General features: G+C 36.5%; 1 protein-coding gene across 4 annotated transcripts in view; it reads left to right on the forward strand.

Moving 5' to 3' along the window:
• STK32A (serine/threonine kinase 32A) overlaps window positions 1-19510 on the forward strand; it is a 92780-nt gene that overhangs the window by 9133 nt on the left and 64137 nt on the right. For 3 of the 4 annotated variants that reach the window (XM_039836469.1, XM_039836470.1, XM_039836472.1), the window contains one exon: window positions 18490-18545. The exons of the other annotated variant lie outside the window; for it this stretch is intronic. In XM_039836469.1, coding sequence (XP_039692403.1) covers window positions 18490-18545 — 56 coding nt within the window. The remainder of the gene's footprint in view (window positions 1-18489; window positions 18546-19510) is intronic. 4 annotated transcript variants of the gene reach the window in all.

Below are 19510 nucleotides of genomic sequence, written 5' to 3' on the forward strand. Positions count from 1 at the left end.
TTAACGTTTTATTTCCTCTATCTGAATGCAACGGTTTGGTTTGTTGTTTTTGTTTGTTTGTTTGTTTTTGGCTTGTTTTATTTAAAAAAATCAACATTTTAAAAGTTCAATTATTGAGGTTTTCAGACTAATTTAAAAAATTATTTAATAACAGGAGAAAGTGGACTTGTCTATAATTCAGGGTCTAGGCAACAGAAGGTCTTTCAGTTATTATAAGCTGTCTGTATTTCCAAGCATATACAAAAAAAAAAAAAAAAAATGTTTAGTTCAACCAAGAGACAACTTTCTTCTGGAGTATTATAGCTGAGAAAAGTTGGCCTTAGGTTAAAAGCTGCTACTAAGAGTTCATCTATGCCCTGAGTTTCCAAAGAGAGCTCAATTATTATATTATTCTTTGGACTTGCTAAAAACTCAATGTTCTACTGTCACTTGGCAGTATTTGTCTCCTAGGATATGTGACTGTTTCCTGTTTCTCTACATCTTCTTTGTAGGGAAATGGAATGGGCCCTTCAAAATTTCGGGACAAAAAAATTGGCCACAGATTTGCAATCCAAAAGAAATGGGAGGTTACTGAATTGATTCTAGCAGAGAAGGACTTTGGGAATCTTCTTTGTTATTTTAATGCATTGCATATTTGTACACAATCAGGTAGGCAAATGAATTTCATTCGTACTTTTACCCTCTCAAACTTAAGTAATGTTGCCTTATATTATTTACTATTTTGCATTAAAATGATTGGGAAAGTAAAAAGAAAAATTCTCTAGGGAGAACTGGCTTCTTAAAAAATTAAGTCATCCTGAACAAACAGTCTAACATTTAGTTATGGCATTTGTCATAAATAACCTCAGATCCAACAGTTTATAGCGACAAACACTTTGAACTTGTGAGAGCTTTATTTCTCCCATCCCAAGGGATTGGAAGATTCAAAGAGAAAAAAACTAGACAGCCAAGAAAACAACCTCAAAGACTGACCTAGTGTTTGAGTTGCATGTTCCCCGGGCAGTGAGTTATGAGTGCATGTAGATTCTCAAACAAATTAAGAATTTACATCCTGCCTTTAGAGGTTCAAAATGCACCTTAACATATTAAAGCTTCCGAAATGTCTTACAATACTAAAATCTCAGCATTCTGACACTTTTCAAACTTATTTCAAAATGAAACCACTTTTGTAAAAAACCTTTTAATACCTTGTTGCACACAATATTCTGTGGATCTCAATATGGGAGATTTGGGAAACTACTTAGGTTAGAAAACTAAATCTGTAAGCCAGTTTCAGCTTTAGACAATATGATTGGCCTTCCAAGCCTCTTGTCTTCAATGAGAACAAGAGTGAACGCTTTGGGGGATATCTAGCTTCTGTTTTATGGCCTTTCAGGGGTAAACCTAATTACAGTAAAGCCTGTTGGCCATCATTTCAGAAATTCAGGTCTTATGAAATATACAGTGATTTTAACTAGCATTGCTATGTGACCATTAATGGAAATTTTATTTGGAAACACACACAAAAAGCCAATGATGGAACAACACTCTTGTTAAAATAGGACACAGCACAGTTTATATGATGAAAGGACAGCAAAATTTATGGTTATAGATTTCGAATTCAATAGACTGGCACAGGCTTTATTTTTTTCCTCCTGAACAATTTCTTTTTTCATTTCTGGAGGCATTTTTACAGTAAAATAAGTAATATTAACCTTGTTTTATACTTGCGTAGCCTGTATTTTTTATTTCTAAAAATGATTTAAAGTAGGGTTGGCACACTCTTTCTGCACTGGCCAGATAGTAAATATTTTACGCTTTGCAGTTCACACAGTCTCTGTCACAACTACTCAGCTCTGCCATTGCAGCATGAAAGCAGTCACAGATAATGAGGAAACAAACGAATGTGGCTCTGTGCCAATAACATTTTATTGACGGACATTGAAGTTTGAATTTCATATCATTTTCACTTAACACAAAATATTTTTATTTCCTTCCGAGCTTTTCAAAAATATAAAAGTCATTCTTAGCTTACAAGCGTTATAAAAATAAATGGCAGGTTAGATTTGGCCTATAAGCCATATTGTGCTGACTCCTTCTTTAAAGCATCCTGCAGACATTTATTTATGGCACTGGGGGCCTCTCTATGGCCCCAGCCATAACCCTCTAGCCTTACCTGAGAGAGCGGGCAAGGAAACATATCTATTCTCTGTGGATGCTTCACACTTTCACTCCTCAGTGATCCTGCTTTGGTTGATCAGCGTGAGCCAGTGGAAATACTTGACTGAATAAATCTAGTGTTTTAGAGGTAAAATATACTATTTTTGTAATACATATTAATTGATAGCCATACAGACTGTGTTTAATTAAGCAGGTACAACCTGTAATTCATTTCCTACTAGGAACGTTCATTCAGCTGAGGGGTATCCAACAACTGAGGGTATTAATCCCCGCTATCCTGCCCCACTGTCCTAGTTCCCAATTTGTTCTAAAGAAATAGCCAGTGTATTTCTGATTTCTGAGCGAATTCATGAGTTGGGGTCCAGGCAGCAGGAAAAGAAGCCGTTGGTGCCCATTGCTTGCTCTTGGCACCAGTAAATCCCAGACTCCCTGGGGCACCATGTTTCATTAAAAGGAAGTGCTGACTCTGCAAACTGGTGCCACCAATTGGCCTTGGAGGCTGCTTGTCTGGAGAACTTCCAAATATATTCTTAAAAGACCTGCCAAGCCCCACATGTATTATGGGCAATCATTTGCTTCCAACCATTTGGAATAGTGAATGGTTAGTGAGCCAGCTAAGTAATTTTTCATCAGTGGATCACAAGTGATATGCTCTAGAGCTGACCTCCAATCTTAACTAGTGCTATGGTGTCAGAGAGGTTAAATCAGTGATTCCTAGACATCCTTCGTGGATGAATGCCAACCTATGGCTATGTTTTACTTAGTCCGTGGTGAAAAGAGAAGGAGGAAAATATAATAAACTTCTCATAAAGCTAAAATTATTTACAATTTTAATTCTAAGGTTACATCCTTTCTGTGTACTTGTTTAATATTTAAGGGTTGCGGATATAGAAAATGCTTTTTCATCGTGAGAACTTAGACAAGTGACTCACCTCTCTGATCCCCAGTTTTCTCATCTGTAACAGGGGGCTAATAACAGTACCTGCCTCACATAGCTTTTGTGGGAATAAAAAGAGATTATTTATAAAAAGTGGTTAGCATGGTGTTGGTACATGGTAATTGCTCAATAAATGTTAGCTGTTATTACTACCATTATTATAATCATCAAAGTTTTTAATGCCCTTACTTGGCGAATAAAAAATAAAAGCTACCCAATGTTGACTTTCCTTTTCTCTCCTAGTTTTATTTTTTGGGGGATGGGATTTTCTGATCACTGAAATTTAGAACTATATAATTTTCAACAAGTGCTATGTAGGTAACTTATTTAAGTCGCTGAAATCAGTGGTGGGACCCATAGGTGACTTGTTTTAACTAGGACATTTAATTGAAAGATGACGGCACCTCGGCTAACAGACTGGCAATGGGGATGGAAAGCTGAGAGTTTATTCAACATTCATTTTTAACATAACATAATCGGAAGTTACTGATGGTTTGAATGTGGGATAAGAGGGAAAGAACAAAATCGAGAATGAACCCGAGATTTCTGCCTGAGTAGTCAGGTAGATGGCTGTGGCATTTTGCGGAGATAGAGAAGAGGGAGTGCTGAAGGGTTGGGACACATTTGGGTGTAGTCAAGAGTCCTAGTTTGGATGCATAAAATGACTGTGAGACATTTAAATGGTGATTTCAAGTAGGAGGCTGATTTCAAGTAGGAGGCTGGGGTCGAGTGGCCAGAGAAGAGTGAGAAAGTCGGAGCTGGAGATATAACGACATGGGTTTTAATTCTATGGGGATTGATGAGTCTGCCTTGGGAGTGAATATGGAAACAAAAGAGGAGAGGTACCCTAATATTCAGATGTTAGGCAGAGGAAAGCAGTTCACCTAAGGAAACTGGAAAGGAACAGCCAGTGAGGAAGGAAAAACATTTGTTCTAAAACTTAAGAGAGAAGAGTGTTTTAAGAGAGAGGGGGCAATCACTTATGCTGAATAGTCCTACATAGTTGAGTAAAGCGAGAATTATGGGATTAGGTGACCCAGAGGGTATTGGAGATACTGACAAAAGCAGCTCATTGGGGTTGCAGAGGCATGAGCCAGACTATGGGGAGTTAAGAGTGTATGGGAGTTGAGGACATAGGCACAGCAAGTGTAGTCAACTCTTTCAAGAAGTTTGATCTAAAGAGAAGCAGAGAAATAAGCCAGTAGCTGAAGCTGAATATAATGTTAAAGGAGGAATTTTTCTTTCTTTCTTTCTTTCTTTTTTTTTTTAAAAAGGTGATACTAAAGCAAGTCTATGCTGGTGGGAATCAACCAATATAAAGGGAAGAAACTAATATATCATGTGACCAGGAATCAGGGCTGGCTGCATCCATGTGGAACCAATGCAGGCATACAGGACCATGCATGCAGAAGGGCCCTACGCTTGGGCTCTAATGACCTGCAGGTGCTGTCTCTAAATTCTTATTAATTTTAGCTTTGAATCTGTGTTTGTAAGTGAGGTCTGATGGGACAGTGGTCCATACCTCAGAGCCTGGGCTCACACACTGCCGCCTCCCCCCAAAAGGGGTCTAAGTTGGTTGCTCCTGGGGTCGCCCTGGCCCCTCCCAACTACTGTCTATGGCATAGGTCTGGGTGCTGATATAGGGATGGCTGGGAGGTGAGTACCCCTGTGACATCCCCCGATGGGGCATGGCAGTGACCACCAATGCCCCAGGCTTGCCAGTTTGTTTCATGGGTGGCCAGACAGAGACTATCTTTTGGACTCTTACCCACCCCCTCCTACCCATCCAGATACTGAATATGCCATGGAATTCAATTTAAAAACAGGGGATGTGAAGATGTACTCACCACTCGGTAACATTCTAGTTAGCGGGGGTGGCAGAGATGTTTAACAGTTATGATGCATTTTATCATCAGACCAGTCTACAATTTGAACATGGGAGAACTGAGGCATAGAAAGATTAAGCCACTGACCTGAAATCAGACAGCCACATGGCTAGATCCTGAATCTTGATATAAAATGAATCTCATTTATTTCAGTTTTAGATGTCTTCCCAGGATGGCCAACCAGAATGGGCTTATAAAATTAAGTAAACGTAGGGGATTGCTTTTCAATAAGAATATGTCAAACACCCATTATGTGCCTACCATTGAATCCTGTTCTCAGAGAACAGAGCCTTTTCATTTCACAGTGACATTCATCTTCACTTCTGATGTAACTCACAGGCGTATCCCTGAGACCTCATTATTACTGGTGTTAGGAGTTTGACATATAATACCTTTTTTCCCTGGAGTTAATTACGCAGTTCATCACTACTCCTGAGCTTTGCTTGTCTTCCTCTATTCTTTTTTATTTCAAGGACAGTTTTAATAACCTTCATGCATGTCTTTCACAATTCATTTCACCATCATCATCATCATCACTCAATCCTCAATCTTTTTTAATCAACCTAATTTGTATGATACCTTATGCGATAATTTTGATTTACTTTTATAAAATATTGAAGTCATTGCCACTTTGAGAATGTCTTCATTTTCTGTCCAGAGTATAACATGCAAAAAAAAAAATGTTCTAAGACTCAATTGAAACATTAAAAAGAATTTCTGCTTAGGTTTTATGTACCTGATTGGTAACTACAATTTGCTTGCTTACTTTACTCAGTGAGTTTGCACTGAAGACGATGGTCGCAATGTTTGTTATAGTGAACATTTTAGGGATTATCTAATATAAAGGTAGATAAACTTTATTGCAGCTCTTAAGAAATGTGTATTTAAATATATATTTAAAAGCAAGCTTTATAATTATAAAATAGTAGAAAAACTGGTCATGTCCCTTCTACCACTTTCTCAAAAGAAAAAAACTAGTCATCTCCACCTCACACTGTGGTTTATCCTCCAGAGATGAGAGCCCCTTAACCAGTAAGACCTGGCACATGGAGGGCAGGGGTTGCCTTATGAAAAAAAAAAACGAAAAATCAAGGTAATGAATGCCTCGGCCCTCTTTTCCCACTTGGCTCTGATGACACTGGCAGGTGGGGCCTCACCCTCCAGATAAGAGAATGAGAGAGTCTTTTCTGGAGATTTTGACCAACCCAGGAAGGAGGAGGATGGAACGTTACCGACGTTAGAGTTTTGCTAACTCAACATCCTAGCCATGGCTTTCTGGAGTGAAGTTCAGTATTGTCAAGATGCATCCACAGGCTCAGAACTTCCAAATAGGGGTTTAGGTCTCCGCGCTTAGTAAGAACAGACGACCAAGGATTTTCAGACATGTGGGAAAGGCTGCTAATAGGACTGAGAGAAGCTAAAATAAATGAACATAAAAAAAAAAAAATTAAGAAAAACTATCAGAAAGATGTGAGAAAGATATAGCAACCAAATTTTTTAATAGGAAAAAAAAATAGGATACCAAGAAAACAACATTCGAGGAGCAAAAATTTAGCATGAGAACAAAAATTATAGTATGAATGGAAAAATTCAAAGAAGGTTTAGAAGATAATTTTAAGAAAATTTCCCAGAATAATGAGCCAACAGAAAAGATAGAAACTAGAGGGTAAATATAAGAAAATTTAAGGGCCCAACCTAGGAGTTCTGGTTCTAAACAGTAAGAGGTACAGAGATAGAGAAAGAAAATAAAAGGGAACAAACCATCACTACATAAGTTAAAGGAAAAAAAGAAAAAGCCCAGAATTTAAGGACATAAGTTTCCAAATTGATGAGCCTCTCCAGTACCCAGCACAATGAATAAAATAAGCATACGTCATTATGACATTTCAAAATGTTCAATACAAATATACAATTCTGTAAGTTTCCAGAGAAGAAAACCATTACATCAAAGGGTCTGGCACCCAAATCGCTTTAGACTTCTAAACAGCAATGCAAAAGCTAGAAATTAAAGAGAGCAATGACTCAAAATTATGAGGGAAAAGAATTTCCACCCTGGAATTCAATACTCAGCCAAACTCTTAATTGAGTGTGAGTTATAAAAAAAAAAAGAAACCATTTTTTATACATTCAAGGCTTCAAAAAATTTACCTCCTGTGAAATCTTTCCTACAAAGCTGTTGTAGGATGTAGTCCAGACAAACGAGGAAGTAATACAAGAGGGAGATGGTGCATGCAATAAGCAGGGAATCCATCATTAAAGAGGAGTAATGGAAATTCCCACGATGATGGTTAAGGGGAGCCCCAGGATGACAGCTGTAAAGCAAGAAAGATAAACAATCCAGATGCTCTGGTAGAGACATTTTCAGAGATGACAATGTTGCTGATGCGCTTGGACATGTTGAAAGGAAATTTAGACAACTAGAGAAGGCTATGAGATTGAATGAGGAAAAAAGATATAGAAAAATAAACTCACGTATAAACAAGAGTTATCAACCCCCCAGAAACCGAAACATTATACAAGAAAACTAATCCTGGCTTACTACTCAGGTGCACATACAACTTCCATACTCATAATAACGAATATTGAATACTGATTTAATTGAAATTATATCAGATACAGCTATTTTGGAAAGATGAGAGCATGTTAGGGTAGGACCAAAAGATCAGGAGAGTGAGCCACATCCCTGCCTGCCATCTTGCAAATTCAATAAGTAATGCCTAAAACTAAAAAGAAACAACAAAATTATACTATTTAGAAGATATGGCAAAACCTACCAAATGTATTAGCTAAAAGAGTAAAAATTTTAGTTTCTTGGCTAGGAAAGATTGGAAAGTGAGAAAAAATGGATCATGGGACTAATATCAGTGTTTTATGATAAACCTATTAGAACTATTAGACTCTTTAAACTGTAAACTTATATATATGTGTGACTTTGATAAAAAATAAGAACATTAAAAAGATAGAATGAATCAAAATATTAATATGGTTATCTTTAGATGATTTTGTTTTTCTTTCAACTTTTCTATATTTTTCATACCCAAAGCATATTAGTTTTAAATAGCAAATAATCCTCACTGTGAACAAGAAATTGAAGCTCAGAAAGGTCAGGTAAATTTCCTAATTTCATTTATCTTATAAATGGTGGAGCTAGGATTCCAATGCAATTCTGTTTGACCCACATAATTTTTTTATTTTTCATTGAAGTATTCAATCTTCAATAAGCAAAATATTTATGCCACAATATTCTTTCCCTTCTCCAAAGGTCTGTAGAGCCTCTTTCTACATCAAATGTTAAAATTTGATTGCTTTTATTGGTTTCTCTAATTATTTGCCTGTATACTTATTTATTTATACTCATCTAATTCTAGAAAGGTGAAAAACTGGATTCTGAGGGTACATACACTGTAACAAAATAAAATTTAAATGAGACAAAGTACATTTGATTATCCAGGTTTCATGTTCTTCAAATATTACTGAACAAGTCACACTCAGTTTCCTGAGGTGAGTTAGTCCCAAGCTCCTTTTGTTTTTCCGTCAGTGTCTAGCAAAGTCCTGGGTACACAGATACTCGATGAATATTTGTTTATTTGACTTACTAGCAAAGGTTCTAGAGAAGCTTCTAGAGAAGTGATTTTAGCTTCTTTCCTATCTTACTATGATTGTCTTAAAGGATAAAAGTGAATCTTTCTTTCTAACAGCTTCCTTTTGGGAATGTAGCATAACTAAACATTCATTTAATTAATGGAAAACTATAAAGTCCACCAGAACTATATTTTTAATGAAAGCTTCGATTTTTTTCTGTCATTTTTCTCCCTTTCTTGGCAAATCATGCAATGTCCGTTCTTAAAAATGGGCAAAGTGACAGGACCTAGAAGAGGCACTGATTCCATCTTCGCTCTGATGAGTTACACGGTAGACTGTAATATAGTTGGTATGTTTCTGTGCTAGTTTCATACATTAACTTCTGTTGAAAGATGCAGTGATGACATATCAAATACCCCCTGACTTCTGCTGTTAATTATCCTGCTGTTCCTAGGGGTTTTCATCCATGCCTTTACCTAGGAATAGCTGGTGATTGTGAAGTTGATAGGACATGAGAATGGCAGCTCTGGATGCTTATGAGCTCAGAAAATGAGTCAGTCAGTCCTTGAGGTATTTAAGATGTAAATCCATTGTCTTCAGAGAAATTCGAAGTTATAATATTAAAACAACAATCAGACGGAGACTTTCTTTATTGCCTAGCTCATGAAGAAGCCTTTTGATAAAAAGTTGTCATAAGACATTTCTTAGGAGGTACATATTGTAAATGGTGATATTCCAGGATATCAACATAAAAGAAAATATCTTTAAAATTTTTCCTCCATAGCCATTCATATTCTGTAAAACTTTGCCTCCTCCCTCCACATAACAAGTGTTTACCATGTGCCTACATGGCTCCAAGCAGTGTAGACAGAGTGATAAGTAGGATGGGCTCAGTGTCTGCCTCCATGGAGGTTATATTCTTGGCAATTTGTTCTGTGTAAAGTCCTGGCATCATTTTGCCTAATGTTTTGGCAAGAGAAGTGATATTCTGGGCTGATGCTAAGGCAACTCATCTCTTACCAATAACAAAAATCTGCAATAATAATGCTAGATTTATTGAGTTCTTACTTTGTGCCAAAAATACTTGATAAGCACCTTTGATATGGCTTATTTCACCTAGTCCTCATAATAACTATAGAAGGGATACTATACGGGATCAAAATTTTTGAGGAAGAAACTAAAATTCAGAAAGGTTAAATACTTAAAGTTCATAGCTAGTAAGTAGTACAGCCAAAACCCAAATCCAGAGTTTTATGCTCATAACCACTATGTTGTATCATGAAACTTCTAGAACTCTTCTGTAACATTATTAAGAAACTTGGAGCCACACAGTCAAATTCAAGTCCAAACTGTACCCCGAGGAGATTTTTTTTGAAGTCTATAAATTACCTACAAAGTAGCAGTCATATTACTACCTCATGGTGTTTGAGTGAGGATTAAAGAAGATAATGTATATAAAATGCCTGGACAGTGCCTACACACGTATGTACTTAATAGATAGTGAATGTAATTATCAACTATGACCAAGATGTGGTGCAGTGCAGGCAACAGAGGCCTGCACTGTAATTTATAGACACCGCTATTAATTTGCTTCAAACTCATGGGCATAGGGGCATGGCTAGAAGGGGAGACTCAAGATCATTGATTTAATAACGTTATCTGCTGAGATCCTCTTCACACGAGGGTTGCAGTCACTCAGTTAGTACATCCTCCCTGTTCTCCTCTGCTCGGTCACCTGTTGAACTCCTACTCGTTCTACAAGGCCCAGCTGAAATGCTCCCCGTCCCCAATGACCTTCTATCTTTTACAGAAGGAAGAGATTTTTCCTACTTTAGAACCCCTGTGGCTTTGATTGTCGAGAGCAGTGACTCCTAAAAGAAAGACCTGCAGACTGGTTCTAGGCCGGTTTAGTCAAAATCGTTCATGGAGATTAAAACACAGATTCCCAGGTCTAGCCTCCAGAGTCTGATTCAGATGAAGCTCGTGAATATGCAGTTGTAAAAGGTGTTTTGTGTGATTTTGATGGGCACATTTTGTGTGATTTTGATGGGAATCACTGTGGGACCCCTCTTGTAGCTCTCCAAACATACATATTACTTTAGAATGCAGTGATTTATGTATATGTTTCATCTCTTTTCCTGGGAGTTATCATTCTGATAGTCCAGTTCAATTCAGGGACAAAAAGGAAGACTATCTATGGGAAAGACTAGAAAGAGCAAGTCCTTTGCAGCACTTTTCTCCCGGTTTAATCACTGCCTCTAGGATGCCCTGCTGCATTTCCCTGGACCAAATTGGCTGTTTCTGTTATACTTTCCCATGACCTCTCTTCTTCTCCCTACAGCAGCAGTGCTTGTGTTAGTTGGAACTTAAATCAATTCTGCTTAAAAAATAAAAATTAAAAATTTGAGTTATTGGAAGGATATTGGAGATGCCTGCAGAGTAATCAAAATAAAACCTATATGGACATAGAGCTACACACTTAATGCCATCAGGATTCTCCCTTTATCTCGTGATTCTCCTTTGTTCCATGTGTCAGCTTTATTCCCTTGCACCTACTGATCTGCTTTTTTACATTCAGTCAGTTCTGTTCTCACGTTCTTTGTGCGAGAGAAGGAAACGTGCATTTCCAGGTCAGAGAATCCTACATGAGAATGTGGATTAAAATGGCTTGGAACACAGTCTTATTCCCAGACTAAGGCTTCTGGCTAGGCATATGGGACATGATGAGTGACAGATACCAGTGACTACACATGGTTGGTGGGACCAGTTGTGTGAGACAGGGTCCATGAAAAAGAAAGGTCCTGCATAAGACGAGGAGAAGCAGAAATATGAATTCTGTTGTCAGCCCAGTCTTCGCCTGGCTCTGAGCTACTTGTTCTGCTTTCTTGGGCACACTTATTTGTGTTTAATGGGCCACGGTAGAGAACAGTGTTTGAGCGCAGCTCCAGAGTCCACTTGAATGAGACTCTACCACACTGCCACTTGCCTGCAATGTGGCCTTGGGAAAATTACTTAATTACTTAATTACTTAATTATGGGCTACAGTTCGCTCATCTAAAATCACAGGATTGATGGAAAATAGAGAAATATATGTAACGTGTTTAGAATAATGTGTGATACTCTTTACATAAATGTTAGATATTAGCTATTGTTAGTCTGTTGTCCTACTAAACTGTAAGTACCGTAAAGGCAGCAACGTGGCTTTCTTTCTCCCTAGCACCTGGCACAATGCCTGGCTATTACTGTGTAAGGAATCAGTAGTAAATGAACACAGCGGACATAGACTGAGTTTGTGAACAATGTCTGTAAGAAGACAGTATATGATACATATAACATACAAGTAAGTGTTAATCGACTATGTTATTGGTAAGGCTTCCCATAAAAGTAGGCTATTAGTAATTAAGTGTTTGGGGAGTCAAAAGTTATACACAGATTTTCAGCTATGCAGGGGGTCAGCAGCCCTAACCCCCATATTGTTCAAAGGTCAACTGTAGTTTTTTTTTTTCTCTTGAGGAATTTATCTTGTTCTGGTACTCTTGAACTTGATCAAACTGCACTGGTTTAATTTGCTATTGATCGGGACCAAATAACATAATAATATCACACTGTGCTGTGCAAGCAAAGCATTTACCAAATAAATTATCAGTATAAGCAAGTTACAGAGGGTCTGTTTTAAGAGGATGTTCTCCCAGTGCACTTTAAAAACATCTACTTTTTAACAATCACATTGGCATAACTGTATACAAGGAAATTATCAATTATTTTAACTTAGCAGAAGGACTTTTGGGAAGCTTGTTTATTTTATATATCTGGAGTAGACATGACAATTTATTCTAAGGTTGTATTTAAGAAAAAGATTGCAAAAATGAAAGCAACAGTAACAACAATAATGCATGTCAAAAGGTATTGATTTAAAATATAATTACATGCTTTTAATAATCGAAGTAAAAAAAAAATGCCTTTCTAAAAAAGACATAAACCCAGAGAGACAAAAAGGAAAAAATTGATACATTTGACTATATCAAATATAAATGTAAAACTTAAGTTTTTTACATTATTAAAGATGCTTTAAAGTCAAAAGCCAAATGTCTAGAAAAATATTCTTGATATGCTAGAGTTAATTTATTTAACATTTTTAATGTGCTTGCAAATCAAAAAGACCAATAACTCATTGAAAACAGGAAAATATATGAATAGGTAGTTCTCTGAAAAAATATACAAAAATGAGGCTTCATTCAAAGAAATGTAAAGTGAAACAGTAACTCAAAATTTTTTACTTGTCTGATCAAGGACGATTGATTTAATAGTGTTGGCAAGACAGTGGACAAAAGTCTTTCTTATGCGTTATTGGTAGGAAAGAGATTTAATGCAACATCTTTAAAAGACTAGTTTGTAATATCTATTAGATTGGAAAATTCACATATTTTTTTGTCCTTGCAGTTCTTTTATAAAGTTTGTCTACAAATATGGACAAAAGCTGATCAAGAATGTTTGCAGTAGTATTTTAAGTAATAGCAGATAACTGAGGCATCTTTGAAAGTCCCTCAATAGGCTAAATATTTTATGGTACATTTACACAATGAAATAAAAAAGGAGCTTTAAAATAATTAGATTTGTGTGTGATGGTATGAATGGACAGAGATAGTATCATTATTTAGAAAGGGTTTTAATCTATGTTCCTATAGGAATGATAGTATAATACCATTGCTAACAAATTCTTTAACCAATTTAATAAATTGGTCAACCACTGTTCAATTCTTGTGTATCGTTAAAGAGCTTTTCTCCACCTACTTGTACACAAGAATTTGTTAACAGTGGTTGCCTTCTGGGAATGGAGTTAAATATTAGGAATGGAAAGACTTAATTTTCATTGCATAATTGTGCTTTTAAAAAAATCATTTGTAATTTTTAGTTGTCAGTGGGTCAGATATCATATTTCTGGTTTATAGCATCCCATCTTCAAAATCACTGGTGGGTGAGGTTTAACAGGTGGGGACATTGTGATTTGGAAAAATTGAGTAATTTATCTAAGGTCACATAGCTGGTGTCCTTATTCCCTCGTCAATAGAAAGATTTAAATAAAATAAACATCAAGGGGTGCAGTTCTCAATATTCTCACATATGTTCATGATTTGGTACTTCTAAGATTGGGGGAAAAATTTAAGGAAAAAAATAACATATTTCACAAATATTTTTCCCTCAAAAATAGAAAAAATAGATTTTCTGCTATACTTTCTAGAATTCTCTTCTCTCAAATCCCAAGTGTCAGTGTTGTTAAAAACTCTAAAAAGGGTTTCCATTTTTCTTTCCTCTGACACTGTTAATTGCTCAGAATGTTGAAACTGGGAAAGTGATATGAGAAGTTAAAGAAAATAAAAACATCAGCACGGGATTCCATGATCAGCATGTTTATGTTAGAAAGACTCATAAAAAACTTGATTTGACTCATATGATTCTTAACAGAGAGGTGAAGATATCTGACCTTGCTTCCCCTGATTCTACCTCTGGGATGGGTAGATACATAATAAAGACTATAAAAATAGTGGTTAAAAGCCCGGGTCCAGAATTAGAAAGGCGTATATTGAATTTACATGAATGCAACTGAGCAAACTCAGGTGGGTTGATAGTGCCCACTTTTACACTCAAGTGTTGGGTGTGGCTTTGTGACAAGTCAATCAATTGTCTCCTCAGTTAGTCTTACTTTCCACATGCCTCTAATGAATTTGAGCCTGCCAAGGAACTGTGATTTAACATTTAAACTTTTTTTTATATGATAGCCCCTAAATACAATTCATGAGCCATATTGGGTCTTTTTTGCAAGACCTTGGATGTTCAAAGGGGTACCTTCGTAGAGGATTTTCATGTGTAGTTTTGACTTAACATCTTTAGAACTTAACCCAATTATAAACTAGTCGCTATATTAATTTATAACCATAACAAGTTATTTAATCGCTCTAAGCGGAAGCATCCCATCTATATAGATCATAAGGTTGTTGTAAGGATAAAATGAGACATAAAAATGAAAGGTGTACCAACCCATAGATAAATGGATCCCTCATGCATATAGAATTTCTGTGTCTGGTTGATAGTGGAGAATGTGTACCTGCCCTCCCTCACCCCTACCCCCGCAAAAGAGAAAAAAAAAACTCTAAAATAAGTCCTTTTCAGATATTTAGTTTTAAAAATATTCCAGGTAATATAACATCAAGACCCATTTAATTTCACCTCTTAACCTGATACGCCTCCAGGCAACATTAAGGATACTGTACTGACATGATGATTGCTAAGAAGGGGTTAGAAGACCAGTGTGAAAGCAAGAATCTGAAGCAAATAAGAGAAGTATCAAAGGTTGCACCTTTTCTGCCTGATTGTTCCGCAGGCCACAAACCTCGGCCAAGCCCTGTACATGAGAACCAAGCACTTCCTCTCTCCACACTAAACTGCTACCTTCCAGACTCCACCAAGACCCAGTGTCCTACAGTGTCTCTGGAGGCCTTTTATGTCCTCTTGGGACCAGAGCCTTTGTCTGAACCAGAAGAAAAGTTTTAGAACCTGATGTGAGGACAAGACACAAGAAGTGAACACAACAGATTAATACTGCTTTAGAGACGGAAGAAAACACTATAAAAAACAAAGCACCATAGACTACGAAATCCCAAACTTGTTGAAAAGACACTGAGGCTTCCTGTTTACCTCCACGTTGCCTGATAATATCCATGGGCTATGGATAGCAGCTTAAGGTGGCTCCTCCCCATGTAATAGTAGTAATACTAGTAAAAGTAGTTAGTGCCAGTTCTAGTCTAAGTACTTCACATATGTTAACTCATTTTCTCTTCCTATAAACCCTATAAAGTACATATTATTTTCATCCCCATTTTCTAGATGAAGAAACAGAAAATAGAAGTCAATTGCCTAGATTATATTTCTGTTGACTGTAGGAGCTGGGATTTGAACCCAGGCAGTCTATCTCCAGCGCCTGCTCTCAGTCCCAGGGGCTAGCAAAGTTTTCTGTAAAGGGCCACCTGGTAAATATTTTGGCTTTTATATGGTCTCGGTTGCATATTCTTGATTATTATTTGTTTTTACTATCCTTTAAAAATGTAAAGCCCATCTTAGCTCATAGGCGGTACAAAAACAGGCTGCAGGCCCGCTTTGGTCTGTGGGCCACACATAATTTGCTGGCTAATACTGTACGTGTTGATCAAAGGTTTAAGTACACAGTGTGTATGCTATTCCACATTCACCTTAGGCAAATCCTTTATGCCTATAATACCATTGGATTTCTGTTGACAAAATAATCCATGATTTTGACTTGATTTCTCCCTTATGTCTGAATTTATGAGGTGTGGTTGCATTTTCAATCAGCCTTCCTTCTAACTAGCGATGCTGTACTTAGACATTTAAGAGGGGACTGTAGGGATAGAATAATGGTTTTGCTTCCAGTCACTTTTGATCTGTCATTGGCTTTCTACGAGCTGTATTAGTATACATAAAAGTGACTTTAGGCTCTATGGTGTTGGACTGGAGTCTGCTCTTTAATTGACTAGAAATAAAGGCATCAGTAAGATGCATTATCTTTAAAGCTTTAGGCTTGTCACTTCCTGAGATCTGACCTGACATTAATTAAGGCATTTCTGCTAGTAGAAATTTATTGGAAACCTTGCATCTAATCTTTTATCATTTTTATCAAAGCATAAAATGGCTTATAAAGAGACATTGTTCATAAAATGGATTTATATCACAATGGAACTTCATGCTTTCTAGGTGCCTGATGTATGCCAGGAGAGTCAAAATGTCATGATAACCTTCTAGGGCTAGACAAGTAGTGGAGAAATCTCAGTGAGTTATTGGATTGGCTCAAGATAAAATCTTAGATTTGCAAATAAATCCTGGTCAGTGTTTGTTTTAATACTTCCATGCTACATAGTGTATATATAGCTAGCCTCATGTAATGAGTGTGAGAAAAATCAATGCTTTGGTTATGTCAGTTTGAAATCAAGGGAAAACTTACAGATGTGAGTTTTAAGTTATTTTGACCACACACGGTAATATACCAAAAAATTATATCATGATCCAGTACATATCTATCTACACACATATATAAAACCAAAACAAAAGTTTCAGAGTCGCTACTACTCTTACTACATTTGAGGTGTTTCTGATGTTTTTAAATCCGTTCCATTTAAATTTTTAATGCTTCTCATTACCACTAATTTATTTCATGACTTATGAATGGTTCTTGACTCAGTTTGAAAACCACTTCCTTAGAAGAGCCAAATGCTCACACTGCTTATATTTACAAGACGCAATTGTTTAGGGGTTCTTGTGTACCATCACAGCTCAATTAGATTTATTTGCTGAGAACCAACTGTGTAAATCACCGTGCTAGGCTCTATAGGAAGTATAAAGAGTTATGCCTTCAACCATCTCAAGCCAGAAATTTTCTGAGTTGCTAGCATGAGCAAAATGACATATCTCTGCCCTAATGGAGCGTCTGATCTAGTGGATGAAAGAAACTCAGAACTCAATGAATTTTGGAAGATAACATAGTCTAGTGAATGACATAAGTAAGCAAGCAGCTTTGTTAGCACTTTTTGGGTAAAAAGTGTTCTCTTCTTACCTAGAAGGGTCAGGCTCATTTTTATAGATGAGAAAATGTAGACTTAGTCTGCCGTTTATCACAAGTCACATTGATATTTTGAGTCTAAATCCAGGATTATTTGTAATATACATGCTGTCCCATGTGATCAAATGGGTTTTGTGCTGGAAGTAAAGTGATTTGGGAGTTCAGAAGTGATGATTAACTCATATTATAAACATTTTTCATCCCTTGGAAAGCTTGGAAAGACCTTAAGAGGTCCCTTTACTCATCATTTTTTCTTTCAGGATTAGCTAATCTAAATATTCTTGAAATGAGAGACAAAATACATCTTTTAAAGAATGATACCTTCTAGTGTTTCACAATATTTTCTGAATAAGCTCTTACGATTCCTCATTTGGAATTTTATTACTCTAAATTCCTCATTTCAAAAACCAGAAAACGAAGTGGAACATTTTCTCAAGATCATCAAGGCAAGAAACTAAAAATCTCCATCTGTCTGGGAAAATCTGTACTTTGTTCTTCTCATCACAAGGCATTTCACGAGCACTGACCTAAGAACCCATGCCACCCATACGCTAAATGTCTACTGCCTCTGACTTTTCGGAGCAGAAGTTTCAAAACGAAAGATGTGAAAGGTCATCTTAACTTCAAAGCACCATTCAGTGGACCTCCATGCACATATTCATGCTCGTCTCTTAGATATTTGTGCCGTGGAGATTGGCTCGTTCTATAAATTTATGAGTGTAATAATTTCCTACTTGGGGAAACTGAAATCATTTAGATACAAAAGAGTGGTTGTAGGGAAAAATAGGCAGAGAGAAGATGTTTAAAATGCTGATCTTATGGTCTTAATAGAACCATATGCATAGAGGACTAGTTCTCTTCTGTAATTGTGTTCAGAGATGCTCCCCAAATCTTGCCGACTATGTGAAATCCACTGTTAATATGCTCTTAGAGTCCCATTATGTCTCTCCTTCTTAACATTTAGCAGGGAGTTTTAACTGTCCACTTATTTTGTGATTGTTTAATCCATAAAGGTCTCTCTCTGTGTAGAGCCCTCATTAGACTACAGGCTCTATAAAGATGGATATTAGATTTCTACTGTATTATTACTATATCCCATAGTACTAAGCAATGTGATTAGTGTATAATAAGTGTTCCAGAAATATTTACTGGACATACGAGTGGACATTTTAAGGTAGTTTGGAATATTGTTTTAAATAAGGTACTTCAGTTTAGCCCAATCTTTATTTATTATTTATTAGCTACTGAAGAACAGCTGATAATCACTTACAATGTTCTTCTTTCTGTTTGTCTTACAGTCAACTTTGACCACTTTGAAATTTTACGAGCCATTGGGAAAGGCAGTTTTGGGAAGGTGAGAATCAAAATGATTAACTACCGACAGGGTTATGTAGTTCAGGGAACAGAGAGTTCCAGAATATTTAAACTATCGAGTTCCTGGGACCACGAAGAATGATAATTCAGAGATGTTTTTATAATGGATTTTTATAAAATTGTCACCACAGTTTGAGGAAAGCATGTGACGAGCAGCTGTATAATGAACATATACTGTTCTTAGAATTATCTCAAAGTCAAATCTGTTTCCTCTCACTAGAGTTTAAGACTTTCTCTCTACTACAAAGGAGAGAGTAAGATTTCAGAATCATTTTCAAATTGTACCAGTACCTTCCGTAATACTTACCTTGTCAAATAAGAGTTAAATCTTTTTAAGTGAGAAAGAAGCCACCCGATTTCTGGTTTTCCCCCAGTTGTACCATGTTTTTATTTTCAAAAAAACCTCCCATGAAAAATATACATATCCGGTCTAATTTTTTTGTAAAAACCTTCTAGATTCAAATGCTGATTATTTCTTTCTTGGTGGAGACATACTTTAAGAGAATAATATTTCATATTGAGCTTGCATTTTAAAATTATCTGCTGTCTAGTTTATCAAGCACTGCATGAACCACTAAAAGAATTTCAAAAATATGGACATTGCTTTTAGTGTTTTCCCAGTGCTGAAAGTTGTTTTTGGTTATATCAACTATGGTTGTAGACTGAAATTCTTTGTACAGTATCATTCAGCTTGACCGTTTAGCCATGCCCATTCATTTCAGTCACTCAAAGCAGAATAAGGACATCATTTGCTCTGCAAAGATTCCTGACAATGAGGCAGTTATTGTCTCTAAAACGCTGTCAAAAACAAACAAACAAAAAAAACAAAAAATAAACCTCCAAAGCAAAAACAGGCACACTTGGGAAATCAGATATTTAGAAATTGACTTGGTACAGGAGAAGAAAATGAAGTTTTTACTCTTAAATCAGAGCTAAATAGCATCT

The sequence above is a fragment of the Pteropus medius genome, unplaced genomic scaffold (genome assembly GCF_902729225.1).
Source record: "Pteropus medius unplaced genomic scaffold, Ma_sr-lr_union100, whole genome shotgun sequence".
Taxonomy (NCBI): Eukaryota; Metazoa; Chordata; class Mammalia; order Chiroptera; family Pteropodidae; genus Pteropus; species Pteropus medius.